The sequence below is a fragment of the Ahaetulla prasina genome, chromosome 4, assembly GCF_028640845.1.
Source record: "Ahaetulla prasina isolate Xishuangbanna chromosome 4, ASM2864084v1, whole genome shotgun sequence".
Taxonomy (NCBI): domain Eukaryota; kingdom Metazoa; phylum Chordata; class Lepidosauria; order Squamata; family Colubridae; genus Ahaetulla; species Ahaetulla prasina.
The window spans coordinates 48,553,933-48,579,888 of NC_080542.1; the positions used below are offsets into that span (position 1 = coordinate 48,553,933).

Below are 25,956 nucleotides of genomic sequence, written 5' to 3' on the forward strand. Positions count from 1 at the left end.
GCAGAGGTGCGGCTAGAGGTTGCTCAAAGAGGTGGAATCAGACTGTTTCCTTAGGTGGAATCCCACTATCACACACACATGCACACATACATACATTCGTTTCTCTAGGTTCTGGGAATTATCCTTTTTAAAATAGTAAATTTATATGGTACTCACCTGCTTTCAAGCAGCTGTTGAGGCAAAGCTCAAAACTCCCTTTACTACCCGACGCCTCCCGGGCAGGGTCCGTGGATTCTTCCCCGGACAAAATGGTCCGTGCCGGCTGGGTTGGATCTTCGGGCCCCGTCCGGTGGCTGGGTTGGCTGGGAGTCCCATCTGGGTCGCCAATTGATAGATCGTTCTCCGTATGGGTTCGAATTTCGGCTGGGAGCTCCTCTCAGCAGATTGAGCGTCAAGTATTAGAAGGAATTGAGATCAAGCGAGCTGCGTGAAAGCGAGGTTTCTTTATTTTCAGGAAGGCGAATCCAGCAAGCGCAAGGACAGCGTTCCTGGGTGAGCTGACAACCATATACAGTAAGTGTACCTTTCTTATACTCTTTTTCCCTTTACATTTCTTTGAGTTGGGAGTACTTGATGGGATTTCCCTTTGTGTGTGTGCTTGCTAAGTTTTCTGTGTTTTGTCTTTCTGATTATGTTAATGTGGGTGGGTTTCGTGTTCGGGCGTGCGTTCCGGCTTTCTAACGATTTGATTTCCTTAAGTGTTCTCCCTTCCGTTAGTTGTTTTCCATATGCTTTGACTGAAGTTAATCTATTCAGGTTTGTGATTGAATCTTGTCCTGATCTATTCCCTTATTTGGTCGGCTATGTCTGTGTGACCTAATTATTTCCTTTCCTGTATTTCTTGGTATTGTCTTTAAAATAGCCTTGAGGTTTGTGGGTTTTTCCCTGGCCAGATTTAATTCTGAGCCAGTGTCTTTTGTTATTATGATGTGCCCTTGCTTGGCTTCTTTTTGCTCAACACTGCCTGGGTGAAGTTCCCTTCCTACATACTGTTGTGACAAAATGTGTCCGCTTTAAAATTATAAGGAAAATGAGATATATTTTAAATAATTAGACCAAGAAGAGTATTGTTGGAAGAATATCCATCTGGGTTCAGTTCCAAGTGGGGACAAAGACACTGGAAACATGGAGACTGCTTGGAAAGATGGTTTAATGGTGGCCAGGATCACATGGCTTGAGATCCTGAACAGAAAAGGGCTGAGATCCTGTGTGCTCCCTGGTTTTATGCTTTTTCTGAGCTTTGAACTTTCTGGGGCACAGGAAGAGTATCCTGATTGGTTGTCAGACTCCCAGGGGGTGGGAGTCTTAGCTAACATTGTAGGTTGTCCCTCAAGCTTGCCTGAGCCTTGCTGGCTGATGTAATCTTCCCAGGTGCCATGTGGTGAGATGGGTAGAGGCTAATCCTATCATGTCCTGAGGACCATGTCTTAATCCCATCACCCTGGAGCTGAAGGTCTTCTGTGTTGTAGATAAGATGTCTTTTGTCTTTCTGGGGCTATTAACAAAGGTGGGGGCCGCTTTCCAAGAGCATGTTTCTCCTTTTCTCATCCAGGAAGGTATAATATTCTGCTTTTTAAAATATTTCCTAGAATATTTCATTCTTCTAGGAGGGGGTGGGTGCTAAATTCCTACAGTATAAAAGGGGAATTTATGCTGAAACCATTTTGGCTAACCAGAATGAACAGCTGAGTCCATATATTCAAATAAATTCTGCATATGGTTCAGACAAGTATATTTGCAAAAAAAATTTTTGGGGGTGCAGAATCTCTTAGTGATTTGATTGTGTGAATGCCCTGCCATGCTTAGTGTACTAATATCTTTGGACATTATTTTTCCCTAATTTAAGCAGTAATTGATAAATTGATTATGGTACATAAACAAAAACATTTTCTGATTGCTAACTATATTAAAGAAATATTCATCTTTTTTCCATTTGAAAGCACCTGATTATTTTTTAGTAAAAAATAATCCTTAATTGTACTCCCACAAAATGCTGTGTGTGTGTGTGTGTGTGTGTGTGTGTGTGTGTGTGTGTGTGTGTGTGTGTGATTTACCTGATTCCAATACTTGTTCTCTGTGGTTAGGTTGGTTCTAATTTTTCAGTGGACAATAATCCAGACTAGAAAGTACACATTTACTTAAGGAAACATTTTTAAAAGGCAACTTAAAATTACCATGTAGTATTAAGTTGTCTTGAGAATTCATTTATTTTTTATTTGTATTCCTTATAGGAAAGAGGAGAAGACTCTGGTGGATTGGTGCAATAAAAGTAGCCTGGTTCTAAATGTTAATAAAACAAAGGAGATCATTATAGGTTTAGGAAGAGCCAACATAGTCATACTCCATTCGGTATGAAGGATGCAGCTATAGAGGTAGTCAATAGAATTAAGTATCTGGGGGTACAGATAGTGTTAAGTTCTGGAAGTAACGAGGCTGGAGACCAGGGTAGTGACAACAGCTCTTTAATATATGGTGAACCCAGCAACAGGCTGGGGGAAAAACCTCTCCTTTTATACAGTTCTGCTGGAGGCTTCGTCCAATCAGCAACGTGCTGATTTCCCGCTCAAATATTTAAAGGTACAAACATGAATACATAACACTCCTCCCCTCCCAGAAAACACTTTGCCTCTATTTACATTTTATTTACATGTTATTATTCGACGTAGTCACGCAAATAACCTGGGCGTCTCCTAGTTCTTTCAGACCTGCGCGGTTCAGTTCTGGGTGGTGTTTTGAGCTGGTCGGAGGGGCTGTTTTCTCCTCCCAGCTCTTTCTCTAGGCCAACGGGCCCTGGATTACTTGCAGACTCTTTTTCTTGGCCATCCGGCCTTGGATTACTTTTGTAATTTTCCCTGCTGTTTCCCTCGGGAACCTGATGGCGTCGCTGGACCTCCGGGACCTCAGCTAAGTCTTGCGCCTCCGGGTTATGGACAGCTGTGGGTTCAAATAAGGATTGGTCACTATCTGTCTCGTTTGGTCCGGTTGTTCCGTTATTCGTTTCCTTATCTGATCTATGTGGCGCCTCCATACTCGGTTGTCTTGTAATTCACCAAGTATGACTTTGGACGGTTGCTTTTATGATTTGCCCTGCGAGCCAGCTTGGGCCGTCCCCATAGTTGCGGGCCCACACTCTGTCGCCTATACCCATTCCTCTCGTTTTTCTATTTCCCCTTGTAACCCTCTGGTGTGTAATGGGATTCAAACGGTCAAGTGGGCACGGAGTTTCCGTCCCATCAATAGTTCGGCTGGGCTGCCGTGGTGCGGGCCGTTGTCGGACACCAGAGTGTCAGGCAACCCGTGGGTTCGAATAGGTGGCGCAGGGCTGCGATTACTGCCTCGGCCGTAGTGGATTTCATAAGTATGATCTCCAACCATTTAGAGAATGCGTCGACAACCACTAGGATGGTTTGGCCGTGGAAAGGCCCAGCAAAATCAATGTGGATTCTTGACCAGGGCCCTTGGGGTTTTCCCATTCCTGACTGGGGCCGTTGGGGGTAGGGGTCTGGACTCTTGGCAAGCCTGGCATTTCCCTACCCTCTCAGCAATTTCTGAATCCATGAGTGGCCACCACACATAGCTTCTTGCTAGCCCCTTCATCCTTACGATCCCTGGGTGACCTCGTGGAGGAGGTCCAATACCTTTCCCTTAATTTATCCGGGATTACCACGATCACCCCATAAGGCACCCCTTGAGCCGAGAGCTCATCACGTTTTTACAAATTCCTTAAACCTTTCGCCCGGCGCAGCGGCCACCCTCTGTACCCATCCGGTACAGTCCTTAACACAATGTCCGGTATGATGCCGAGCCACTTCCTTAGATGTGACTGGGCCTGAGTCAAGAGTCAATCAGCAGGATGGGCGTCCCGGGTGGGGTCTTGATCGCCCTGGTAGTGGGCATCTGCTTAGCGTCCGCATGCCCCACTTCTTTTCCTGGCCGATGCTGCAGCTTGTACGAATAAGCGGCTAAGAAAATAGTCCATCGAGTCAATCGTGGCGAAAGTGCCACAGGCGTTGGTGATCGCCAGCCAGTATTCTAACAGCGGTCTGTGGTCAGTCACAATTTCAAAATCCGCCCAAAAACATATTATGAATTTTTCACCCCTGACACAATTGCTAGCGCTTCTTTATCTAACTGGCTATAGTTCCTCTCTGGGGGGGACATTGTTCTAGAGTAGAAGGCTATAGGGGCTTCTGTGCCGTTTGGAAGTCTGTGGCTGAGCACAGCCCCCACCCCGTAAGGGGAGGCATCGCAAACCAGCACTAGGGGCAATGAGTTATGATATTGGATGAGCAGGCTATCGCTTGAAAGCAGGTTTTTTACTGTTTCAAAAGCCCTACTTTCCGACTTTCCCCAAGACCAAACAGTATTTTTTCCTAGAAGCTTGTGCAGCGGTTCAGCAACGGTCGCTTTGTTTTTTAAAAAGACCGCGTAAAAATTCACTAGCCCCAGGAATGCCTGTAGCTCTGCTTTGTTTTTGGGCGCTGGGGCCTTTCTGATTGCCTTGACTTTGCTCTCAGTGGGGTGAATTCCCTTCTTGTCTATTCGGTAGCCCAAGAATTCGACGGATTCGACCCCTATGTGGCATTTGTTTGCTTTCACCTTTAATCTGGCTGCCCGGAAAATGCTCAGAACCTTTCTTAACCGCTCCCCCAGTTCCTCTACGTTTTCCGCTGATATCAAGACATCATCGAAGTAGGGAACTACCCCTGGGAGCCCTTGCAGAAGTCGTTCCATTAAGTTTTGGAACAACCCCGGTGCCACACTCACCCCAAATTGTAGTCGGGTGCACCTGAATGCACCCCTGTGGGTTACAATTGTTTGGGCTTCGGCTGTGTTGGCGTCTACGGGCAGTTGTTGGTAGGCTTGGGCCAAGTCTAACTTTGCAAACACCTGCCCTTGCCCCAGAGAGTGCAGTAAGTGTTGCACCACGGAACCGGGTGGCGCTTTTCTGTAAGGCTTTGTTTAGCGTCGCCTTGTAGTCAGCGCAAATTCTAATTGACCCATCTGGTTTTATGGGTGTGACGATTGGCGTCTCCCACTTTGCGTGATCGACTGGTACCAAAATTCCCTGATTTATGAGCTTATCTAGCTCCTTGTCAATTTTTGGTTTTAGGGCAAAAGGGACTCTCCTCGCCTTTAGCCTAATGGGAGCTACCTGGGGGTCTAAGTTGAAGGAAATAGGGGTCCCCTTGTACTTGCCCAGGCAGTCCTTGAAGACATCTTCGAACTCGTTCAAGAGAATGTCTTTCAGGTTACAGTCACTTCTGTAGATGCCAGTCACTCCCATGCCCAGTCGCGAAACCAATCTAGTCCCTAGCAAACTAGGCAGAGTCCTCGGCGATTGTGATGGGCAGGGTCTTCTTGTGAGGTCCGTACGACGCGGACGGAGGTGGTCCCTCGAACAGGGATTCGATTTCCCTGGTAATCGTGGACCCGTAACCGTTGGGATTGCAGGTGGCGCTTCGCGACTGATGGCAGTGACTTCACCAAAGTGTCCCAGGACATGATGGTGATGGCTGACCCGGTGTCCACTTCGAGTCGGCACCTTACTCCCTCTATTTTAGGTTTGGTGAAGATCTTCTTCTCCACTCGGGTTGAGGCGCGGCCTATGACTACAGTCGTTTGGTTTGAATTCGCGCCTTTCTTATTTGAGCCAATCGCGGGTCGCCTTTCCGATCCCGCGCTCTGATTGGCCGATTTGAATTTTCGGCGGGAAGGTTGGGGAGCTCGACAGACTTGAGCTAGGTGCCCCTTCTTTCCACACCGCCGACATGTTGCGTCCTTAAACTTGCAGCGTTGGCGCTGGTGTTGACCTCCGCAGCTTCCGCATTCGTCTCGGTCCTCTTTGTCGCGCTTTTCGGTTCGGCAGACCCCTTCCTCATCCTCACCGTCACCGTCGGATTCGGTCTGAATCTCCTCCTGGTGCACTGGAGCCGGCTTTGTGCTTGCCTTTGGTGGGAGAGGCTTTTGCAGTGTCTCCGCCGCTTGGGTGGACATTTCATGTGCTCTGGCTTCGTCCAGAGCGTTGGCCAGCGTTAGGTTGCTCTTTGCTAGTAGCCGGCGCCGCAAACGGATGTCTTTGACCCCTCGGATGAGTTGCTCGAGCAGCACCTCGTCTAGGTCTCGGTACCCGCAGTCCTTGGACGCTTTCCTTAAGGCGGCCATGTAGTCACCGATGGATTCGCCCTCCATCTGTCTTCGCTCTCCGAATTCAAACCGCCGCACGTATTTGGACGGTGTGGGTGCGAAGTGGTTTTTTAGTAGGGTTTGCAGAGTTGGCCACGATACCGATTGTATCGGCGTTGGCTCTGCCAGGGCTTCTGCAATATCGATGACCTCCGGACCACAGTGGCTTAAGAAATAAGCCCTTTTGCGGTTATCTGGAACTCCCTGTAGTTCGTTGGCTTCTAGAAAGCTTTCGAAACGGGTCATATATGTTCCCCATTTCTCTCTGGCTGGGTCAAACGGTGCGGGCGGAGTGTAACTGGCCATCTCCGCGGTTTCTGCCCTGATTTGCTGGGTTCGGTTCTATCGTGCGTGCTTCAGCTCGGTTCTGGTTCTCCTTAGCCTCGAAATCCCACCTTCGTCGCCAATGTTAAGTTCTGGAAGTAACGAGGCTGGAGACCAGGGTAGTGACAACAGCTCTTTAATATATGGTGAACCCAGCAACAGGCTGGGGGAAAAACCTCTCCTTTTATACAGTTCTGCTGGAGGCTTCGTCCAATCAGCAACGTGCTGATTTCCCGCTCAAATATTTAAAGGTACAAACATGAATACATAACAGATAGCTAACGATCTGAATTGGTCTCTCCACACATCATCCTTAGTGAAGCATGCAAAACAGTATCTGCATTTCCTGCGTTGGAGGAGGAGACCATATTTTTCTCCTTCTGTCCTTGCCACTTTTTTACAGAGGCATGATGGAGAGTGTTTTAACAAGCTGCATTACTGTTTGGTTCGATGGCAGCAATGCCTCAGATAGAAAGCCCATAGAAAGAATGGTAAGGACAGCCAAGAAGATTATAGGAAGCTCGCTTACTGTTATTCAGGATACTGCTTATAACCACTATGTGCTCAGAGTTCAAAGCATTGTTAGAAATTCCCCATACTCACTTTATGATCTGTTTCTGGGAGCAGGTTTCAAAGTATTTCCAGCAGGACTACCAAATTCTGAAACAGCTTTGTTCCTTATGCCATCCGTCTGGTTCATTTTTCTTACCATGTACATGTATACATCCGAACTAGATTGTGTTGTTTCTCTGTGTCATACTTGTGGTCATGTGCATATTTGTTTGTTTGTTTTTTGTTTGTTTAGTCATGTTTATGTAGTGTATATTGGAGGTGGTAACCCTTTGAGAGCTGTATGCAACAAAAATTCATTTTAATGTATGCTGATTAGTTTATATTCAAAGTGACAATAAAGTTATCCTGTCCTATCCTATCCTATCCTATCCTATCCTATCCTATCCTATCCTATCCTATCCTATCCTATTTTCCTTTATTATTTTTACAAATAACTCAAGATAGGGAACGTATCCAGTATGCCTTCCTCCTCCTATTTCCCTCAACAACAATTTTGTAAGGCTCATTGGGTTGAGAGAGAGGGCCTGGCTCAAAGTCACCCAGCTGACTTTCATAACTCAGGCTTGAACTCATGAATATAACAAAGTGAAAAGGACTAGAGATCTGCATTAGTCCTCAACTTACAACAGTTCATTTAGTGACCGTTCAAAATTACAATGGCATTGGAAAAAGTGGCATGATTGTTTTTCATACTTATGACCGTTGCAGCATCCCCATGATCATGTAATTGAAATTCAGATACTTAGCAACTGACTCATATTTATGATGGCTGCAGTGTCCTGAGGTCACATGATCACATTTGTGACCTTCTGACAAGCAAAGTCAATGAGGAAGCCAGATTCACTTAACAATCATATTACTTACTTAACAACTACAGTGATTCACTTAACAAATGTGATAAGAGAGGTTATAGAATAGGGCAAAACTCACATAACAAATGTCTCAATAACAGAAATTTTAGGCTGAATTGTGATTGTAGGTCTAGGACTATCTGTATATAATTTTGTAGGAACTTTAGAGATACGTATTTTTCATATATATATTTTTCAAATACTTTTCCATTTAAATACCCAGGCTTAGAACAGATCATTGCTATCAATCATTGAGGGAAAGGGAAAGACTATTAAACACCTGTGGTTGTCCCTTCACTCAACAGGCTGTCTAAGCCATTCTTCAAATTTTTGTTTTTGTTTTGTTTTGTTTCATTTTGCTGCTTCAAGTCAGTTTTTGTCTGCTAGTGACTCATTGAATTAGTTCCTGAAGTTTTCTTGGCAAGATTTTGGAAGTGATTTGCATTTGTCTCTAAACTGGTTCTCTTGGAGCAATTCATTTTACTTTGGCCTTTTTTTTTTTTTTGCCAATCAAAGGATAGAAGAACCTACATTAATATAACCAAGAGGAAGAACCTTTAATCATACATTATTTAGAGTAAAATTTAATTTAATAATGCTTAGTATAATTAGAGGTAACTTTGGTGAGCATTGGGAGGCATTGGTCCCCTACTTCCCTCTGATGACTTGTGTTATATATAAGGAAAATGATCATTTAAAAAAATTATCATTTATAGGAAAATTGAGTTCTATTGTTTCTAAAAAGATAAATGCTTGATATATCAAATGGTACAATTATAAGCTGTTTCAAAATTATCTGTATGTAGCAGCTAACAGTTAAGAATCAGCTGTCTGAAACCACAAGCCTAGCGAGCATGAATCCCAGCAGAAACCACAAGAAGAGGAAGTACAAAAATAATAATAGAGCTTATGCTAACAAGGAAAAGGTTATGGTGAACTTGTTAAAGTTATTTGAACAAATAACCTTTTAGGAGGGGGCTTTTAGGAGAATTAAATAGGATGCTGTGTCAAAAAGGGGAGGGGGAAATATACTTGTGTAAGCGGATAAAAGCTGATGAATGCTTTGTTCTGTGTTCACCTTCAGTGCACCCATGTTTGCAAATATGTGAATAAACTTCTTTTCTGTTTTCAAGTTATTGTTTCAGGTAGTTTCAAATACAAACATGCACTATTTATAACACTTGTAAGCTTCCATTTCAGCCATTTCTCTCCTAATCTTTGCTCTTCCCAAGTCTTTAAATTCATGCAAAGATATATGGGACAAGAGAAGGGAGAACAAAGGATTTCATAATCAGGGACTCAAGTGCTAAAATGCAGTTTCATCCATTATATTTTCCTATCTGTAATTTTATTATTTTTTGGCTAACTCACTGGTTAAATAGTATTTGAGATCTTTTTTGAAGGAATTACAAGTATTCCCCAGGTTATGAGCGTTCCCTTAGTGAATGTTCAAAGATGTGATAAGCCACAGTGGCGCAGTGGTTAGAATGCAGTATATCAGACTACTTCTGCTGACTGCCGGCTGATTGTAATTTGGCAGTTCAAATCTCACCAGGCTCAAGGACAGCCTTCTGTCCTTCCGAGGTGGCTAAAATGAGGACCCAAATTGTTGGGGGCAATATGTTGACTCTGTAAACCGCTTAGAGAGCGCTGTAAAGCACTGTAAAGTGGAATAGAATAGAATTAGAATTAGAATTAGAATTAGAATAGAATAGAATAGAATAGAATAGAATAGAATAGAATAGAATAGAATTTTTTATTGGACAAGTGTGATTGGACACACAAGAATTTGTCATGGTGCATATGCTCTCAATGTACATAAAAGAAAAGATACATTCATCAAGAATCATAAGGTACAACACTTAATGATAGTTATAGGTCACAAATAAGTAATCAGGAAACAATATCAATATAAATTGTAAGAATACAAGCAACTAAGTTACAATCATACAGTCATAAGTGGAAGGAGATGTGTGATGGGAATGATGAGAAGATTAATAGTAGTGCAGACTTAGTAAATAGTTTGACAGTATTGAGGGAATTATTTGTTTAGGAGAGTGATGGTGTTTGGGAAGAAACTGTTCTTGTGTCTAGTTGTTCTGCTGTGTAATGCTCTATAGCGTCGTTTTGATGGTAGGAGTTGAAACAGGTTATGTCCAAGATGTGAGGTGTCTGTAAATATTTTCACAGCCCTCTTTTTGACTGGTGCAGTATACAGATCCTCAATGGAAGGCAGGTTGGTAGCAATTGTTTTTTCTGCAGTTCTAATTATCCTATGAAGTCTTTGTCTGTCTTGTTGGGTAGCAGAACCAATCCAGACAGTTATAGAGGTGCAGATTTGTTTTGCAGCTGTCTTTTGCAATACTCTTTTCAAATTTGGGTACTGTCCTCTTTGTAAACAAATTAGTAGTCTACATGGACAGATTACCTACCTAGAATCTCAAATATGTGCTCTCCAAGCAGAAATTAGGTGCCCAATTCAGCCATTCTACTCTATTGAGCTGCCATCCATCAGTCCCCTCTCCCACAAAGATCCTGCAGGAGAAGGGCAGTATGGACAAGCGTGGGATCTGGCAGGCTGAGAGTTGTGAATCATAAACACAAAGCTTTTGCAGTGTCCCAGTACAACAGATATAGTGCCCTTGCTGACCTTAATAGGGACACTAAAGTGACAGGTCAAGGTAGTTATGATACTGATAACTCAAACAAGCAGGGGATCATGGTCCAAGATGAAGAACTTACTTTGGAAAGGGGAAAGTGTGAATCAGGTATTACACATCTGTCACACAAGAAGAGCACAGTATCCAAAAAGAGAAGCCACCTTCTGATTGGGGACTCAATTGTAAGGGATGTAAATTTAGGAAAGGATATGGAGGTTTTGAAAGAGGTCAGGTGTCTGCCAGGTGCTACTGCCAGCAGAGACAAGAGGCGTATTCTTAAGATAGTCCAGAATGCCAGCAAGGATTGTGATGTTGATACTATTATACATCTTGGCATAAATGATCTGTCCCAAAAGGATGCACTTTCTGTGCACAATGATTTCCAGAGCTTGGGGTATGAACTTAGTAGTATAGGTTGTAGGCTTATCTTTTCAGAGGTTTTACCAGTATATAAGGAACAAAAAGGTAAAGGCAAGCATATAATGGAGTTTAATGTGTGGCTAAAGGAGTGGTGTAAAAGGGAAGGCTTTGGTTTTATTAGTCACGAAGTCTGCAGCTGGTCCAATGTAATACTGTACAAAAGAGATGGTTGGCATCCATCAAAGAAAGGGTCTGAGTCATTAAATTCATAGATTTTCTGGAGCAACATTTAAACTAAAGAATGGGGATAGAGAGTTAATTGATATAGAACATTTCTGTCCCCAGCAATCCAAAATTAATAGGGTTATCAGTGCATGTAACATAGATGTCGGTGTGGATAAGATTATCAGCAAACAGAGGAAGTAGATGAACTTTTTGCTAGTTAGCTAACTAAGGTATGTAGGAAGCACATTACAGTAGTAATGGGGGATTTTAACTGCCCTCACATCAACTGGGAGACAAACTCTGCACCAAGTGGTTCCTAACAAACCTAGCAGACAACTTTGTTTCCCAAAAAGTAGAGAAGGGAACAAGGGGATCAGCCATATTGGACTTAATTCTCACTAACAGAGATGAAATGATAGAAAGTGTTGAAGCTATAGGAATCTTGGGGGCAAGTGATCACGCAATATTGGAATTCAACATTATGCAAACACAAGTAGTAGAACAAAGTCAAACTAGAGTCTTGGACTTCAAGAGACTAATTTCAATAAACTCAGAGAGAGCTTGAGAAGGATTCCATGGATGAGAATCTTCAAGGGGAAAATAACTCAAGAAGCTTGGGAAATTTTGAAAAGTGAGATTATAAAAGCCCAGTCTAGCACAATGCCAATGGGGAAGAAAAATAATAGATCTCAAAAGAAACCAGCATGGATGCATAAAGAACTATGTGACAAATTGAAAGACAAAAAGGACACATATAAAAAGTGGAAAGAGGGGCAAATAAATAAAGCAGAATATCAGCAAATAGCCCGAGCCTGTAAAGATGAAGTGAGGAAAGCTAAGGCTCACAATGAATAAAGGCTAGCGACAAAAGTAAAAAAAGCTTCTTCCAACGTGTTAAAAACAAGAAAAAAATCAAGGAAACAATTGGCCCATTGCTGGGAGAAAGTGGCAAGAAGGTGACAAGCAGCAGGAAGAAAGCAGATCTACTTAACTCATTTTTTGCATCTGTCTTTACACAAAAGGAAAAAACAATCCAACCTATCAAAAACAGCACCACAAAAAAACAGATTAGGAACACAAGTTAAAATAGGGGAAAAAATGGTAAGTGAACATCTGTCTACCCTAGACGAGTTCAAATCACCAGGACCAGATGGATTACACCCCAGGGTTCTGAAGGAACTGGCAGACGAAATCTCAGAACCACTAAACTATATCTTTTAAAGATCCTGGAGCACAGGGGAACTGCCAGAGGACTGGAAAAGAGCTGATGTAATTCCCATCTTCAAAAAAGGGAAAAAAACAGATCCAGGAAACTACAGATCTATCAGCCTAACCTCAATACCAGGGAAGATTCTAGAAAAGATAATTAAGCAACAAATCACCGAAAACCTAGAAGCAAACAAAATAATAACCAAAAGCCAACATGGGTTTGTCAAAAACAGATCATGCCAGACTAATCTCATTGAATTCTTTGACAAAGTGACAAAATTAGTGGACCAGAGGAATGCTGTCGATATAATTTACTTGGACTTCAGTACAGCATTTGATAAAGTAGACCATAACCTACTACCAGATAAAGTAGAACAATGTGGGTTAGACAGCACCACCACCAGATGGATTCGTAACTGGCTGACCAACCACACTCAACGTGTAGTCCTCAATGGAACTACATCCACATGGAGGGAAGTTTGCAGTGGAGTACCCCAAGGCTCTGTTTTAGGCCCAATACTCTTCAACATCTTCATCAATGACTTGGACGAGGGGATAGATGGGGAACTCATCAAATTTGCAGATGACACCAAGCTGGCAGGAATAACCAACACTCCAGAAGATAGGCTCAAGATACAGAAAGATATTGACAGACTTGAACATTGGGCACTATCTAACAAAATGAAATTCAACAGTAAAAAAAGTAAGGTTCTACATTTAGGCCAAAAAAACCAAAATGCACAGCCAACACAATTCTGGGCTGCATAAACAGAGGGATAGAATCAAGATCACATGAAGTGTTAATACCACTTTTTAATGCCTTGGTAAGGCCACACTTGGAATATTGCATTCAGTTTTGGTCGCCACGATGTAAAAAGGATGTTAAGATTCTAGAAAGAGTGCAAAGAAGACAACAAAGATGATTAGGGACTGGAAGCTAAAACATATGAAGAATGGTTGCAGGAACTGGATATGTCTAGTTTAATGAAAAGAAGAACTAGGGGAAACATGATAGCAGTGTTCCAATATCTCAGGGGCTGCCACAAAGAAGAGGGAGTCAAACTATTCTCCAAAGCACCTGAGGGTAGAACAAGAAGCAATGGGTGGAAACTAATCAAGGAGAGAAGCAATCTAGAACTAAGGAGAAATTTCCTGACAGTTAGAACAATTAATCAGTGGAACAATTTGCCTACAGAAGTTGTAAATGCTCCAATATTGGAAATTTTAAAGAAAATGTTGGATCGCCATTTGTCTGAAATGGTGTAGGGTTTCCTGCCTGGGTAGGGGGTTGGACTAGAAGACCCCCAAGGTCCCTTCCAACTCTGATATTATTATTATTAGATGACAGACTCAATAATTCCTCTGCAGAACTGGATCAGCAGCTCCTTGGGCAGTTTTAGCTTTCTGAGTTGGTGCAGAAAGAACATTCTTTTTGTGCTTTCTTGATGAAGTTTTTGATGTTAGTTGTCCATTTTAGATCTTGCGATATGGTAGAACCTAGAAATTTGAAGGTTTCTACTGTTGATACTTTGTTGTCTAGTATTGTGAGAGGTGGAAGTATGGAAGGGTTTCTCCTAAAGTCTACACCATTTCTATGGTATTGAGTGTGTTCAGTTCCAGATTGTTCCGGTTACACCATGAGGCTAGTTGTTCAACCTCCCATCTGTATGCGGATTCATCATTGTCTCAAATGAGTCCGATCACTGTTGTGTCATCTGCAAACTTCAGTATTTTAACAGGTGGATCATTAGAGATGCAGTCATTGGTATACAGAAAGAAGAGAAGTGGGGAGAGCACACAACCTTGTGGGGCCCCTATGCTAATTGTACAGGTATCTGATTTGATTCCTTTTTGTTAGGAAGCTTGTAATCCACTTACAAGTGTGTTCAGATACCTGTAGCTGGTTTAGCTTACATAGAAGAGTGTTTGGAATGATAGTGTTGAATGCTGAGCTAAAGTCTACAAAGAGGACCCTTGTGTAGGCTTTGGGGATTCAAAATGTTGTAGGATGGAGTGCAGAGCCATATTAACAGCATCATCTGTTGATCTATTTGCTTGGTAGGCAAATTGCAAGGGGTCTAACAGCAGATCCGTGATGGTTTTCAAGTGGGACAGCACTAGCCTTTCAAATGTTTTCATGACTACAGCTGTTAGAGCAACTGGTCTGTAGTCATTCAGTTCCTTGATGGTGGGCTTCTTCGGCACTGGGATGATAGTAGAGCATTTGAAGCAAGAAGGAACATAGCACATCTCTAGTGATTTATTGAAGATATGGGTGAGGATGGGGGCCAACACAGTTATCCAATTGTGGAGGTGTCCTGAAATGCCCTAGGATTTTGTTTTAGGAGACGTTTATCATGTACTACTGAGTCAAAAGCTTTGCAGAAGTCTATGTAGATTGCATCTATTGATTTGCCTTGATCAAGATTTGTAGTCCATATGTTTTTGCAATGGAGAAGTTGTAAGTTACATGATAATTTTTTTCTGAAACCAAATTGTTTATTAGAGAGTAGGTTGTTTGTTTCTAGGTGGAGGGTAATGGATTGGTTGATGATGGATTCCATTACTTTGCAGGTGATGCAGCATAGAGAGATTGGTCTGTAATTTTCAACTAGGCTGGGATCTTTTTTTTTTGAAGATAGGGATGACTGTGGCTAGAGACCAAAGTTTGGGAAGTGAACTAGTCGTGAAAGCTTTATCAAAGATTATGCTTAGGGGTTCAGCTATATTAATTGAAAGTTTTTTTTAAGAAGTATGCACAAAGTCCATCAGGCCCAATAGATAAAGATAGTTTCAGTTTGCGAAGAGCTTTTTCAACATTATCTTCTGTGAAGTCTATATGTGTTAAGTCGTTGTACTCACTGTTGGTACGATTGGGGAATGTCGGATATGTGCCATCACTGTTAACAAAGATTGAGCCAAAGAATGTGTTAAAGAGGTTTGCTTTAACTGTTTCATCGTTACATTCTTTGTCGTTAGATTCTTTTAGTGGTGGGATGGATCTTGATTCTTTAAGTTTATTGTTCACAAAATTATTATTATTTTTTTTATTACTTTTTTTTGCAACAAACAAACAAAAAGAAAATACATTATTACACCCTTGTAATTTAAAAATGTAATGTAAATTATAAAAAGCACGATTGGAATTTGTGCGCAGATTTCTTCTTGCTTGGTGTGGTAAACGGTACATTCAGTTTTTATTTGGTTGCAAATATTTCTGTAGCAGTTTTTGAAGTTTGCTACATAGCCCTTTGTTCTGTTTCCCTCCCCCAATACTCCCAACAAAGAGTCAGTCAAAGGCCTTTTTCCAATTTATTTACATTTGGCTGAATTCCTTCTGGCACAGAGATGTCTCCCCACACGCCTGCCAAAATCCCTGGAGATAATCAGAAAATTATAGATAAAGCACGATTCACTCACAGATTCTTCTATCCATGATACAGTTTGCCCGCGCAAATTCATTACTTTGTCCAAGACAAAAAGCCAGGAAGTTCTGCCTCTTGCTTTATAGCCCCTGTGGGTGTCACTCCGTGACTCATTATTCTTTGACTTTGTCCCAACGCCTCCTCTGCTGCACGTGCCAGTCACGTCTGTGCAGTCTTGCATCAAGCCAAGATTGTTCTTGGGGCGTTGCCAAATCAGAAGAAGGCCCGGGGAATCAGGCCTTGCCAGCACCTCCTCTTCCTCCTGGGTGGGTGTCAGGGAGGGAGAGGGCCCAGGGGAAGCAGGTCTTGCCAGTTCCTCTCCCTTACTTTCTGAATCATCCTCCAGGAGTCCGAGTCCGGGAACCTGGGTCATAACACTATCCCTCACCGCAGGGCCTTTCTCCCGGGGCTGACGATCGGGATGCGGTCGGGCTGGGTTCTGCTCATGGAAGGCCTGCATCAGGTCAGGGGCATGAACGTCGGAGGCATCTACCCAGGAGAAATCAGTCCCGTATCTCTTCCACGTGATCAAATATTGGAAACGACCCTTCAGCCAGCGGGAGTCTCGTATGCTGTGGACTTCGTATTCCTCCGACCCATCCTCGGCGACAGTGACAGGTGCTGTTGGGCACCAAAGGGGACTCGGTGTGGCCTCAGGGACCAGAAGGGACCTGTGAAAGATGGGGTGGACCCGCATGGATCGTGGCAGGGTCAGTCGGTAGGCTACCGGGTTGATGACCGCCTCGATGGGGAACGGGCCGATGAATCGGTGGTCCAACTTCTTTACCGGTTGGTCGAACGGGAGGTGTTTGGTGGAGAGCCGACCGCCAGTGAGGGTGTCACCCGTCGGGAGCAGTCGGCGGACCGTTTGTAGTCCTCCTTCGCCCGATCCAGCTGCCAACGAACCAACTGTTGGACCGCATGCAATTCCGTCAGGAATGTCTGCGTTTCGGGAACAGGAGAATCCGGTGGTGCCAGAGGGAAGAGCCGCGGATGGTACCAGGGACAGGTAATCGGCCCAGTTGTCCTGCTGCTGGTTGACAAAGCAACGGAGATACTGTTCCAGGATACCGATGACCTTCTCTGTACCTCCGTCGGTCTCTGGATGGTGCAATGACGACAGACACACCTGCACCTCCAACGCGGCCATCAGGTTCTTCCAGAAGCGAGCTGTGAACTGAACTCCGCGGTCCAAAACCACCCTGTCCGGCAGACCGTGAAGGCGGAAGATGTGCTGTAGGAAGAGACGGGCCGTTTTGGTGGCTGTGGGCAGCCTGCGGCATGGGATGAAGTGTGCCATCTTGGTGAGCATGTCCACCACCACCAGGACCGTGGTGAACCCAGAGGACAGCGGCAGGTCTCTCAGAAAGTCCATGGAGATCGCCCCCCAGGGTCTGTCGGGTGTCAGCAAAGGCTGGAGGAGCCCGGGAGGGGCCCCCGTGGTGGCCTTGGCTTGCTGGCACAGTACGCAGGATGTCACGTACGCATGTACATCATGCCACACTCGGGGCCACCAAAAGGTCCGTGTCACCAGGTGGAGGGTCTTGAAGAACCCAAAATGTCCTGCTGCAGGGTTGTCATGGCACTGGGTCATGACGAGGGCTCGGAGTGGTCCTGTGGGCAAGTATAATCACCCCCGAAACTTGAGTAAGTCTTCCTCCAAGGTCCAAGGAGACACGGGGCCCACCTCCGTTCTCCTTTGCTGCGACCAGGCGTCCTGGCACTGCGCCTCTTGCACCTGGGCCTGCAAGTCCACCGGTTCCCGTGCTGCAGCCAAGGCTTCTGCTGGCAGCACCGTCCATGGAGGAAGGGGGTCCTTGGCACAGAGGTACTCCGGCTTGCAGGACAGGGCGTCCGCCCTCCGGTTGTGAGCGCTGGGAATGTAGGTCACGCGGAAGTTGAACCAGGCAAAAAACAACGACCACCGGATCTGCCGCTGGTTCAACTTCCGAGCTGTGGTGAGGTGCTCGAGATTCCGATGGTCCGTTCAGACCTCCACCTGATGTCAGGGCCCCTCCAGATGGTGTTGCCAAGCCTCAAATGCAGCCTTGATAGCCAGCAACTCCTTTTCCCAGATGGTGTAGTTGCGCTCAGAAGGATTGAGTTTCCGGGAATAGTAAGCGCAGGGAAAAAGTGTGCTGCCATTCGCCGGAGCCTGTAGCAGCACTGCTCCAAGAGCCACATTGGACGCGTCCATCTCCACCACGAAAGGCCGGAGCGGGTCAGGATGCCTCAGGACAGGTTCCGTGACAAAGGCTTTCTTGAGGGCTATGAATGCTTCTTGCTGCGGGGGACCCCACCGGAACATGACCTTCTTCCTGAGGAGCTGGGTAAGTGGAGCCGTCAGTGTGGCGAAGCCCGGGATGAAGGTTCGGTAGTAGTTGGCGAAGCCTAGTAGGTGCTGAACATCCTTCACCCGACGAGGGGCTTCCCAGCTACACAAAGCCTCTACTTTGCGTGGGTCCATGGCTATGCCCTCAGGCGAGATGATATGCCCCAGGAATTCTGTGGAAGTCCGGAAGAAGATGCATTTCTCTAGCTTTGCATTGAGTTGTTGCTCCCACAAGCGTTGCAGAACCAGACCGATGTGCCGAAGGTGGCTTTCCCTGGACCGGGAGTAAATCAGGATGCAAATTCATTACTTTGTCCAAGACAAAAAGCCAGGAAGTTCTGCCTCTTGCTTTATAGCCCCTGTGGGTGTCACTCTGTGACTCATCATTCTTTGACTTTGTCCCAACGCCTCCTCTGCTGCGCGCACTGGTCACGTCTGCGCAGTCTTGCATCAAGCCAAGATTGTTCTTGGGGCGTTGCCAAATCAGAAGAAGGCCCAGGGGAATCAGGTCTTGCCAGCACCTCCTCTTCCTCCTGGGTGGGTGCCAGGGAGGGAGAGGGCCCAGGGAAGCAGGTCTTGCCAGTTTCTCTCCCTTACTTTCTGAATTATCCTCCAGGAGTCCGAGTCCGTGAACCTGGGTCACAACACCCTTTTTGTTTCTTCTCCAGAGGGATTTTTTTTTGAATTGAAGCTTTTTTATTGATATGGGTAATTTGTTTTTTTTTAATTTTGGTGGTGATTTGTGGTACGTATAGTTTGATGATTCTACTGATTTCAAGTAGGAAAACTCTATAGTGGTCTTTGGCAGTGATACAGGTTGAGAATAGATTTTGCCAAGAGATGAGAGGTCGTTGTTTATAAGGTCATAGTTGGCTTTTTTGAAATTGTAGTTAGGAGTACTATTATTATTATGATTTATGTGAGGGCATATATTGAGACAAAAGTCCATCATGCAGTGGTCACTGTTGGAAAAGAGTTCTTTTATTTGTAGTCCATAAATTGAGTTTGTGTTATTGGAAAAGATGAGGTCAAGGCAGTTGTTGAGTCTTGTATTGTTAGTTACTAGTTGTTCAAGACCTAGGTCTGTAACGGCGTTGTATAGTGTAGTATGGATTGGTTCAGTTGTACATTCATTTGTTATCCAGTTAATAAGAGGTAGATTTAGGTCACCCAGGAAGATGAGAGGATATGGGCAAGAGGTAGCCCATGTTAGCAGTGTGGTTAACATATTTGCATGAGCGATGTCGTAGTCAGGAGCTCTGTAGCATAGTAAGAATCGAAGTGTGGTGTTAATGGACGGGTCGCATACAATATTTTCGGGGGTTCTTTTTAAAATTTATTATAGCAATTTGGCAGAGGATTGTGAGCAGGATTTCTGAGACAGTTTAGGAGTTTGGTGATGTATAGGAATTTTCACAGGTTGATTGGAGCCTTTTGGTGAATTTTGCTTTCCCCATGTTTTGTTTTTTTTTAAATAGAGGAGCCTTCCCTGATCTTTGTATTGAGGCTGCCAGTGTTGTGGAGTATTCAGGAGTGTTGGCTGCCACCTATCAGTTGTAGAGCGGCATTTTTTTCCACATGGCAAAGAGGCACAAGGGGAAGGAAGTCTGGAGGCTGTTTATAGAGGCTTCAGCCTGCAGTTGGACTCTTACGGGGATCATGATTACCGGAGGAGGGTGGCAATTGGCAGCATGGAGCCTGTGAACAGTAAGGAAAGAGAAAGAAAAAAATTGTTTTGTTTCGTTTTGGAGCCAGATAGATGAGGCTTTTTGTGGGGATTGAAAAGATGAAATGAAATAAGGAAATAAGATGAATTGAATTGAATTGTAATGAAATGAAATGAAATTCAAGGCAATGCAATGCAATGAAATGAAATGGAAGCCAAGGCAATGCAATGAATTGCAATGCAATGCAATGAAATACAAGATAATGCAATGAATGGCAAGGCAAGGCAAGGCAGGGCAGGGCAGGGCAGGGCAGGGCAGGGCAATATTGAAATGAAATATTGAAATGAAAAGAAATGAAATGACATGACATGAAATGAAATGAAATGAAATGAAACAGGAATGGAAAGCTGTCATAGGGTTCGGTTCTCGGCCCTCCAGTACAGCATGAAGTCCTGAGCTGGCAGTGTGAAAGGTCCTGGACCTGAGTCTGCTTTGGCCTCTGAGGTGATAAGGAATGTTCAGATGGTCATTAAGTGAGATGGAATAGCCTGTTTGCAGCCGATTCTGGAAGCATAGCTGATTTACATTTCTGATTATCCTAAGTGCTCAGCAAGGTTGCATTTATTCTGAGTAGCCTGATTGTGGCCAGACCCAGCAGCATGGCTTGTTTACAATCCTGAATAGCCTGAGGGTGCAACAGGGCTGCATTTTTTCTAAATAGCTGATGGCGACCAGTCATGACAGCAGGGCTTCTTTACATCCCTGGATAGTCTAAGGGTGCAGCAAGACTGCAATATTATGACTAGCCTGATTGTGGCCAAGCCCGGCAGCATGGCTTGGATACATTCCTGAATAACCTGAGTGTCGTGTCCCACTCCTCCGCTGACGGCTGGGTCCGGGAAATCCGAATCAGGCGTGCCTCTGCAGCTCTGCCCAAAGTCCTAGCAAAGTCCTCAGAGCAGGCAGGAGACCAGTAAGTGACTTCAGCAAGATAAGTTTGACTTTTGCCTGACTCAGAGACTGCCAGAAAGTAGATCCTTTATATAGGCCATGGGGTGTGGCTCCATGACTCAGCACTCATTAAGGCCTGCCCCTCCCTTCCCTCTGTAGCCTCTGCCTCTCCAATCTTCTGATGCGAGGGTCACACCAATCAGCTGTTGGTAATAAACCCTCCTCAGGCTCACCTGCTGTGGAGGAGGGGGAGGGGTCTAGCTGCTCCGTTTGCCTGGGCATGGAGTCAGGGCTGGGGCAGGGAGATTCTCCTTCTGCAGTTTGTGTGGGCATGGAGCCAGGACTGGGACCGGGAGGCATACATTCCTCAGTGTGCGGGAGCAGGTAAGAAGGCCCCGGCTGCTCTGAGGGCGGGCAAGACACAACACTGAGCGTGTAATAGGCTGCACTGGCATCAGGGTTTGGTTACATTCCTGGCTTGCTCATGTGCGCACAAGGCTTGATTTGTTCTGATTAACTGGATTGCGCCAGTTCTGTCGAAATGGCTTATTTACGTTCCTGAATAGCCTACGTGAACGACATGACTTGTTACATTCAGGAATAGCTTAGGTGAGCAACATGGCTTCTTTATTTCTGAATGGCCTGTTTGTGGCAGGTTGGGGAAGCAGGGCTCGGTTATCTTCTTGAATAGCCTGAGCGCGCAGCAAGACTGGCACTACTTTTGGATAGCCTGTTTCGACTAGCCTTGGTAGCTGGGCTGAATCTATTTTTACAAAGAGGCTGGTAGTGGCCGGTCCTGGCAGTGGGGCTTGGTTTCAGGTCTGAATAGCCTGATGGAGACAGGATCTACATTTTGACATAGTCTAATTGCAGTTGATTAAGGCAGCAAGACTGGATGGACAGTTATCAATACCTGGATGGCAACAGGTTCTGGCGACAATGCCTGATTGACAATCTGAATGGCCTGCTGGTGGCTGGTTTCGACAGCAGGACTGGGTGGATTTCTGAATGGCCTGAGGGCAGCCAGTCTGCGAGAGGCGGCTGGTTCTGGTTTCAGGGCTTGCTTGACATTCGGAATAGCCTGAGGTGGAAGGCTCGGACAATGAGGCTTGATTGGCAATTATGAGGGGTTTGATTGTGGCCAGTTCTGCCAGCAAGGCTTGAAGGGTATTTGGCCTCAAAGCGGATTTCCTTTCATGCGGCAGAGCAGAGTGGAATGTGTGTTGAGGGTTTGGAGCCCTTTTTAATGGGGCTGGACCAGGGACCCCAGGTTATGGACAGTTTGCTTATGGCCAGAGCTCAGAGGGCCGTGGTCATGAGACATCGCGTGGTAGGGTGAAGGTAAAGCACAGGGCAGGGATCCAGTGCTTAGCGTCATTTATGAGCCTACAGAGGGCGGAACAACACCTACAACAGCTTTGGAAGCAATCCACTCATCGGATTGTTCAAGTAAGGCACCTGAGACAGCCACAGAAGCCCAAGGGGACCTCTGCAGAGAGAAACTGGAACATGTCAGCTCTTCTATCATTGATAGAGATGATTCAGAAGCAGAGGGATTCCCAGGGCCCCTGTCCAGTTTAGTTCTACAGGATACAGTAGTTACGGCTGATGCTGCCTCCATGGAGCTTGGGGCTAGCTTCATCACAACTATGGTCAGGGCCAGGGGACCTTATGGTAACTAATTGGCAGGAGGATATGAGGTGCAGGAGGCGCTATCCACAGTGTCTTTACAGATCCAGTCTGGGACTCCTGTTCACAGAAAAAATGGCTCAGTATCACGAGTTTGATGCGTGAGGTTCGGTGGGCCAGTACGATTCATTAGAGGTACTGTCGTCACTGTTAGGCACAATGATCTCTGGTATAGGGGTTGTGCCTGGAGCTGGTTCATGCATGGTCTTGGCAAGGTTCAGGCGCCCATTCAGATGAAGGTTGGGACACTCACCATGCCAGAGTTGGGGTCCTGGTGGGGGGACATCTTAAGGACTACCTGCTGGTGCACTTACAGGCGCATTATGTAGGGATGTTACTTATTGTCCAGGAGTGAATAGTGATAGCACAGAAGGACAGTTTAGTCAGTTGGGAGGCCCATTGTCTGGATCTGTGACCAGGAGACTTGATTGTAGGTACAGGCAGGCATGAGTAGCGCTAGCGGGAGCTGAGGAGGTCAGCTTGGCACTGTGGAATTTCAGAGAGTCTCCAGGTCTACCATGTGCTTCCCCATGACTGACTCACATGCAATCAAGACCATGTCAACTGATGGGGAAACACGTTCTTAGACACTAGTGGCAGGATCCTTGGTTGTCTGGTTGAATGCAAATGGGATCCATCAGGGCGGAGCAGAAGCAGGACGAACTATATGAGGGCAGAGTGGTTGAGTAGAGCCCTTAGAACGCTTTGCGTGGCACCTGCTTCAAGAGTAGTTTGAAGTGACTGTGATTTGGTTTGGTAGACCGCCCATGGACCTCTCCACGTTGTCAGCATCTGGACGGATAATCCGTTGTTTTCCATGGTATCCAATTCAGGGGGCAGCAAGGGTCGACATATTTCGTTCTCAGTGGCCCAGGGTCTACTGTCCACTTTTTGCTCTGGCTTTCTTACCGGGGGTCTTCAGCAGATTCTACAGATCTGGGAAGAGTAGGCCTTTTTGGTCCTGGCACTTGGACGTCGTTGGATGGGTGAGGTGTCGGTTGGCTTCCGCAGAGATTTCAGTCTGACAGGGTATCCCTTGACCAGGGGGTTTTGTGGCCATCTGGAAATCCGGGGGTGCTATTCTTGACTGAGTGGCACTTGTGTGAGGACTGTTGAAGGGGCAGAACCTCTCCTTCGGTGTGCTCCGACCTTTGCAGACAGCCAGACATCCGTTCACGACATCCATTGTGTTGCTTCTTGCAAGGTGTTTAGTTATGGAACTAATCCAAAGATATCCAGCCGATAAGGATAGCGGTTTCACTACTCATCGAGTGGACAAGCAGCTGGAAAATAGGATGAGATCCAGCAATACTAGTCAGCACATAGCAGTATTGCAGAGTGTTAGGATGTGGGGATAGAGAAGTAGTGACACTACTTCAGGAGGTCAGGAGCTTCTCTGGAGGGCCACTAATTGAGACTGGTAGTGGGTCACTGCTATACAAACTGGGATGCCAGGATGGGTGGGTTTTCAACTCTCTCTACAGTCTTTTCGTTTTGGTTTCGAGCCGCTAGGATGGTTCACCTCAGCTCTTAGAGTAAAGATGCAACCAGACAGATATCACAGCTGGCCACTCTCTTTGTGAGAGTGGACTTAGGTGTTCTTCACTCAGATGGAGGAGTGTTTTTACGTCTAGACCTGGACTTTAAGTTCACTCTCACCTCCTGGTTTCATTGGGCACAGGAATGGTTCTACCATTTTTTACCGTTATCCATCGTCTGCCAGAGAGGAGGACTGACAGACACTTGGGGTAAACCGGGTCAGGAAGAATTTCATCAAGAGGACACGGGTTCAACATACAAAGGGCCTCTTTGTGTCTTTTTTTTTCCCTGTCAACCATGGGAGGGAGTTTTCCCTTTAGACGGGGCAGCTGGATTAGAGTTGTAGTTGCCAGAGCTTCGATGCTCAGTCTTTGCCATGACCCAGGGTGGTTACCACATTCTACGAGAAGTGCGGTCACACCTGCGACTGGGGACACTGGTGTATCTGTGGAATAGAGCTGCAGAATGGTGAGCGACTCCATCATCATTCTTCCGACATTACCATATCGAAGCTTGGGTCTCAGAAGAGGCGGTTGGGGGTTGGTGAGTTTGGCAGCCCCAGCCCCACCCTTTGAACACAGGGGTCTGATCAGGGGGTGTTCATGGAGTGTCGTTACAGGTGCAGCATATGGATCTCTCATGGTACATTGTTGAAACTGGAAGCATCATCAAGAGGGGGCATCTCTACAGTTTGAACTCAGTCTATAGACCCAGAAGACAGAGTGATACCCCATGCCTGGAGTCTCTCGTTCTTGCTGAAAAGGGGGGTATCAGGTAGGACCAACACCCATTTTAAGTCTTTGCCTGTAAGCAGGTACAAGGTGAATCATGCAATGATCAGAGTGTTCTACAGCTGCTTGTGGCAAAGACTGATAAGCATTTTTTAGTGTTGTGTAGCAATTATCTAAAGTATTCTTGCCTCTAGTGGGACAATTGACATGCTGAAAGTATTTTGGTAGCTCTTTCCTTAAGTTTGTCTTGTTTAGATCTCCCAAAATAATGGCCAGTGAATCGGGGTATTTGGCTCCAGCCTCCATAATTTTGTCAGCTAGAATTTATAATGCTTTGTTTACCCAGGCTTGTGGTGGGACATAAACAACAATTAGAAGAAATGTGGAAAATTCATGAGGCGAATAGTATGGTTTGCAGTTGATAATTAATGTCTCTAGGCTTTAATAACAGAATTTGTATATTATATCCTGAAACCAGCTGTTGTTGATATATAAGCATAAGCCTCCTCACTTCTTTTTATCAGATGTTTCTGCAATTCTGTCTGATCATTGAATCTGAAACACTTCATCGGTGTGAAGTACCAGCTGTATGCGGATGACACCCAGCTGTACTTTTCTACACCGGAACACCCCAACGAAGCTCTCGAAGTGCTGTCCCGGTGCCTGGAGGCCGTACGGGTCTGGATGGGGAGAAATAGGCTCAAGCTCAATCCCTCCAAGACAGAGTGGCTGTGGATGCCGGCATCCCGGTACAGTCAGCTAAATCCGCGGCTGACCATCGGTGGCGAGTCATTGGCCCCGATGGAAAGGGTCCGCAACTTAGGCGTCCTCCTGGATGAACGGCTGTCTTTAGAAGATCATTTGACGGCCGTCTCCAGGAGAGCGTTCTACCAGGTTCGCCTGGTACGCCAGTTGCGCCCCTTTCTGGACCGGGATGCCCTATGCACGGTCACTCACGCACTCGTGACGTCTCGCCTGGATTACTGCAATGCTCTCTACATGGGGCTCCCCTTGAAGGGCATCCAGAGGCTGCAGTTAGTTCAGAATGCGGCTGATAGCTGGAGCCCCTCGTGGCTCCCGTATAACACCCATCCTGCGCAGACTGCACTGGCTACCTGTGGCTTTCCGGGTGCGCTTCAAGGTGCTGGTGACCACCTTTAAAGCGCTCCATGGCATTGGGCCGGGTTACTTACGGGACCGCCTACTGCTACCGAATATCTCCCACCGACCCGTG

The 25,956-nt window shown here is 45.6% G+C and overlaps 1 protein-coding gene across 1 annotated transcript in view; it reads right to left on the reverse strand.

Annotated features, from left to right (window-relative positions):
• LOC131198193 (protein NYNRIN-like) overlaps positions 1-24,479 on the reverse strand; it is a 30,042-nt gene extending 5,563 nt beyond the window's left edge. Inside the window, exons 1-2 of the mRNA XM_058182692.1 lie at positions 24,342-24,479; positions 21,677-21,844 (exon numbers count right to left, since the gene is read on the reverse strand). Coding sequence (XP_058038675.1) covers positions 21,677-21,844; positions 24,342-24,479 — 306 coding nt within the window. The remainder of the gene's footprint in view (positions 1-21,676; positions 21,845-24,341) is intronic.
• Between the last annotated feature and the right edge of the window lie 1,477 nt (positions 24,480-25,956).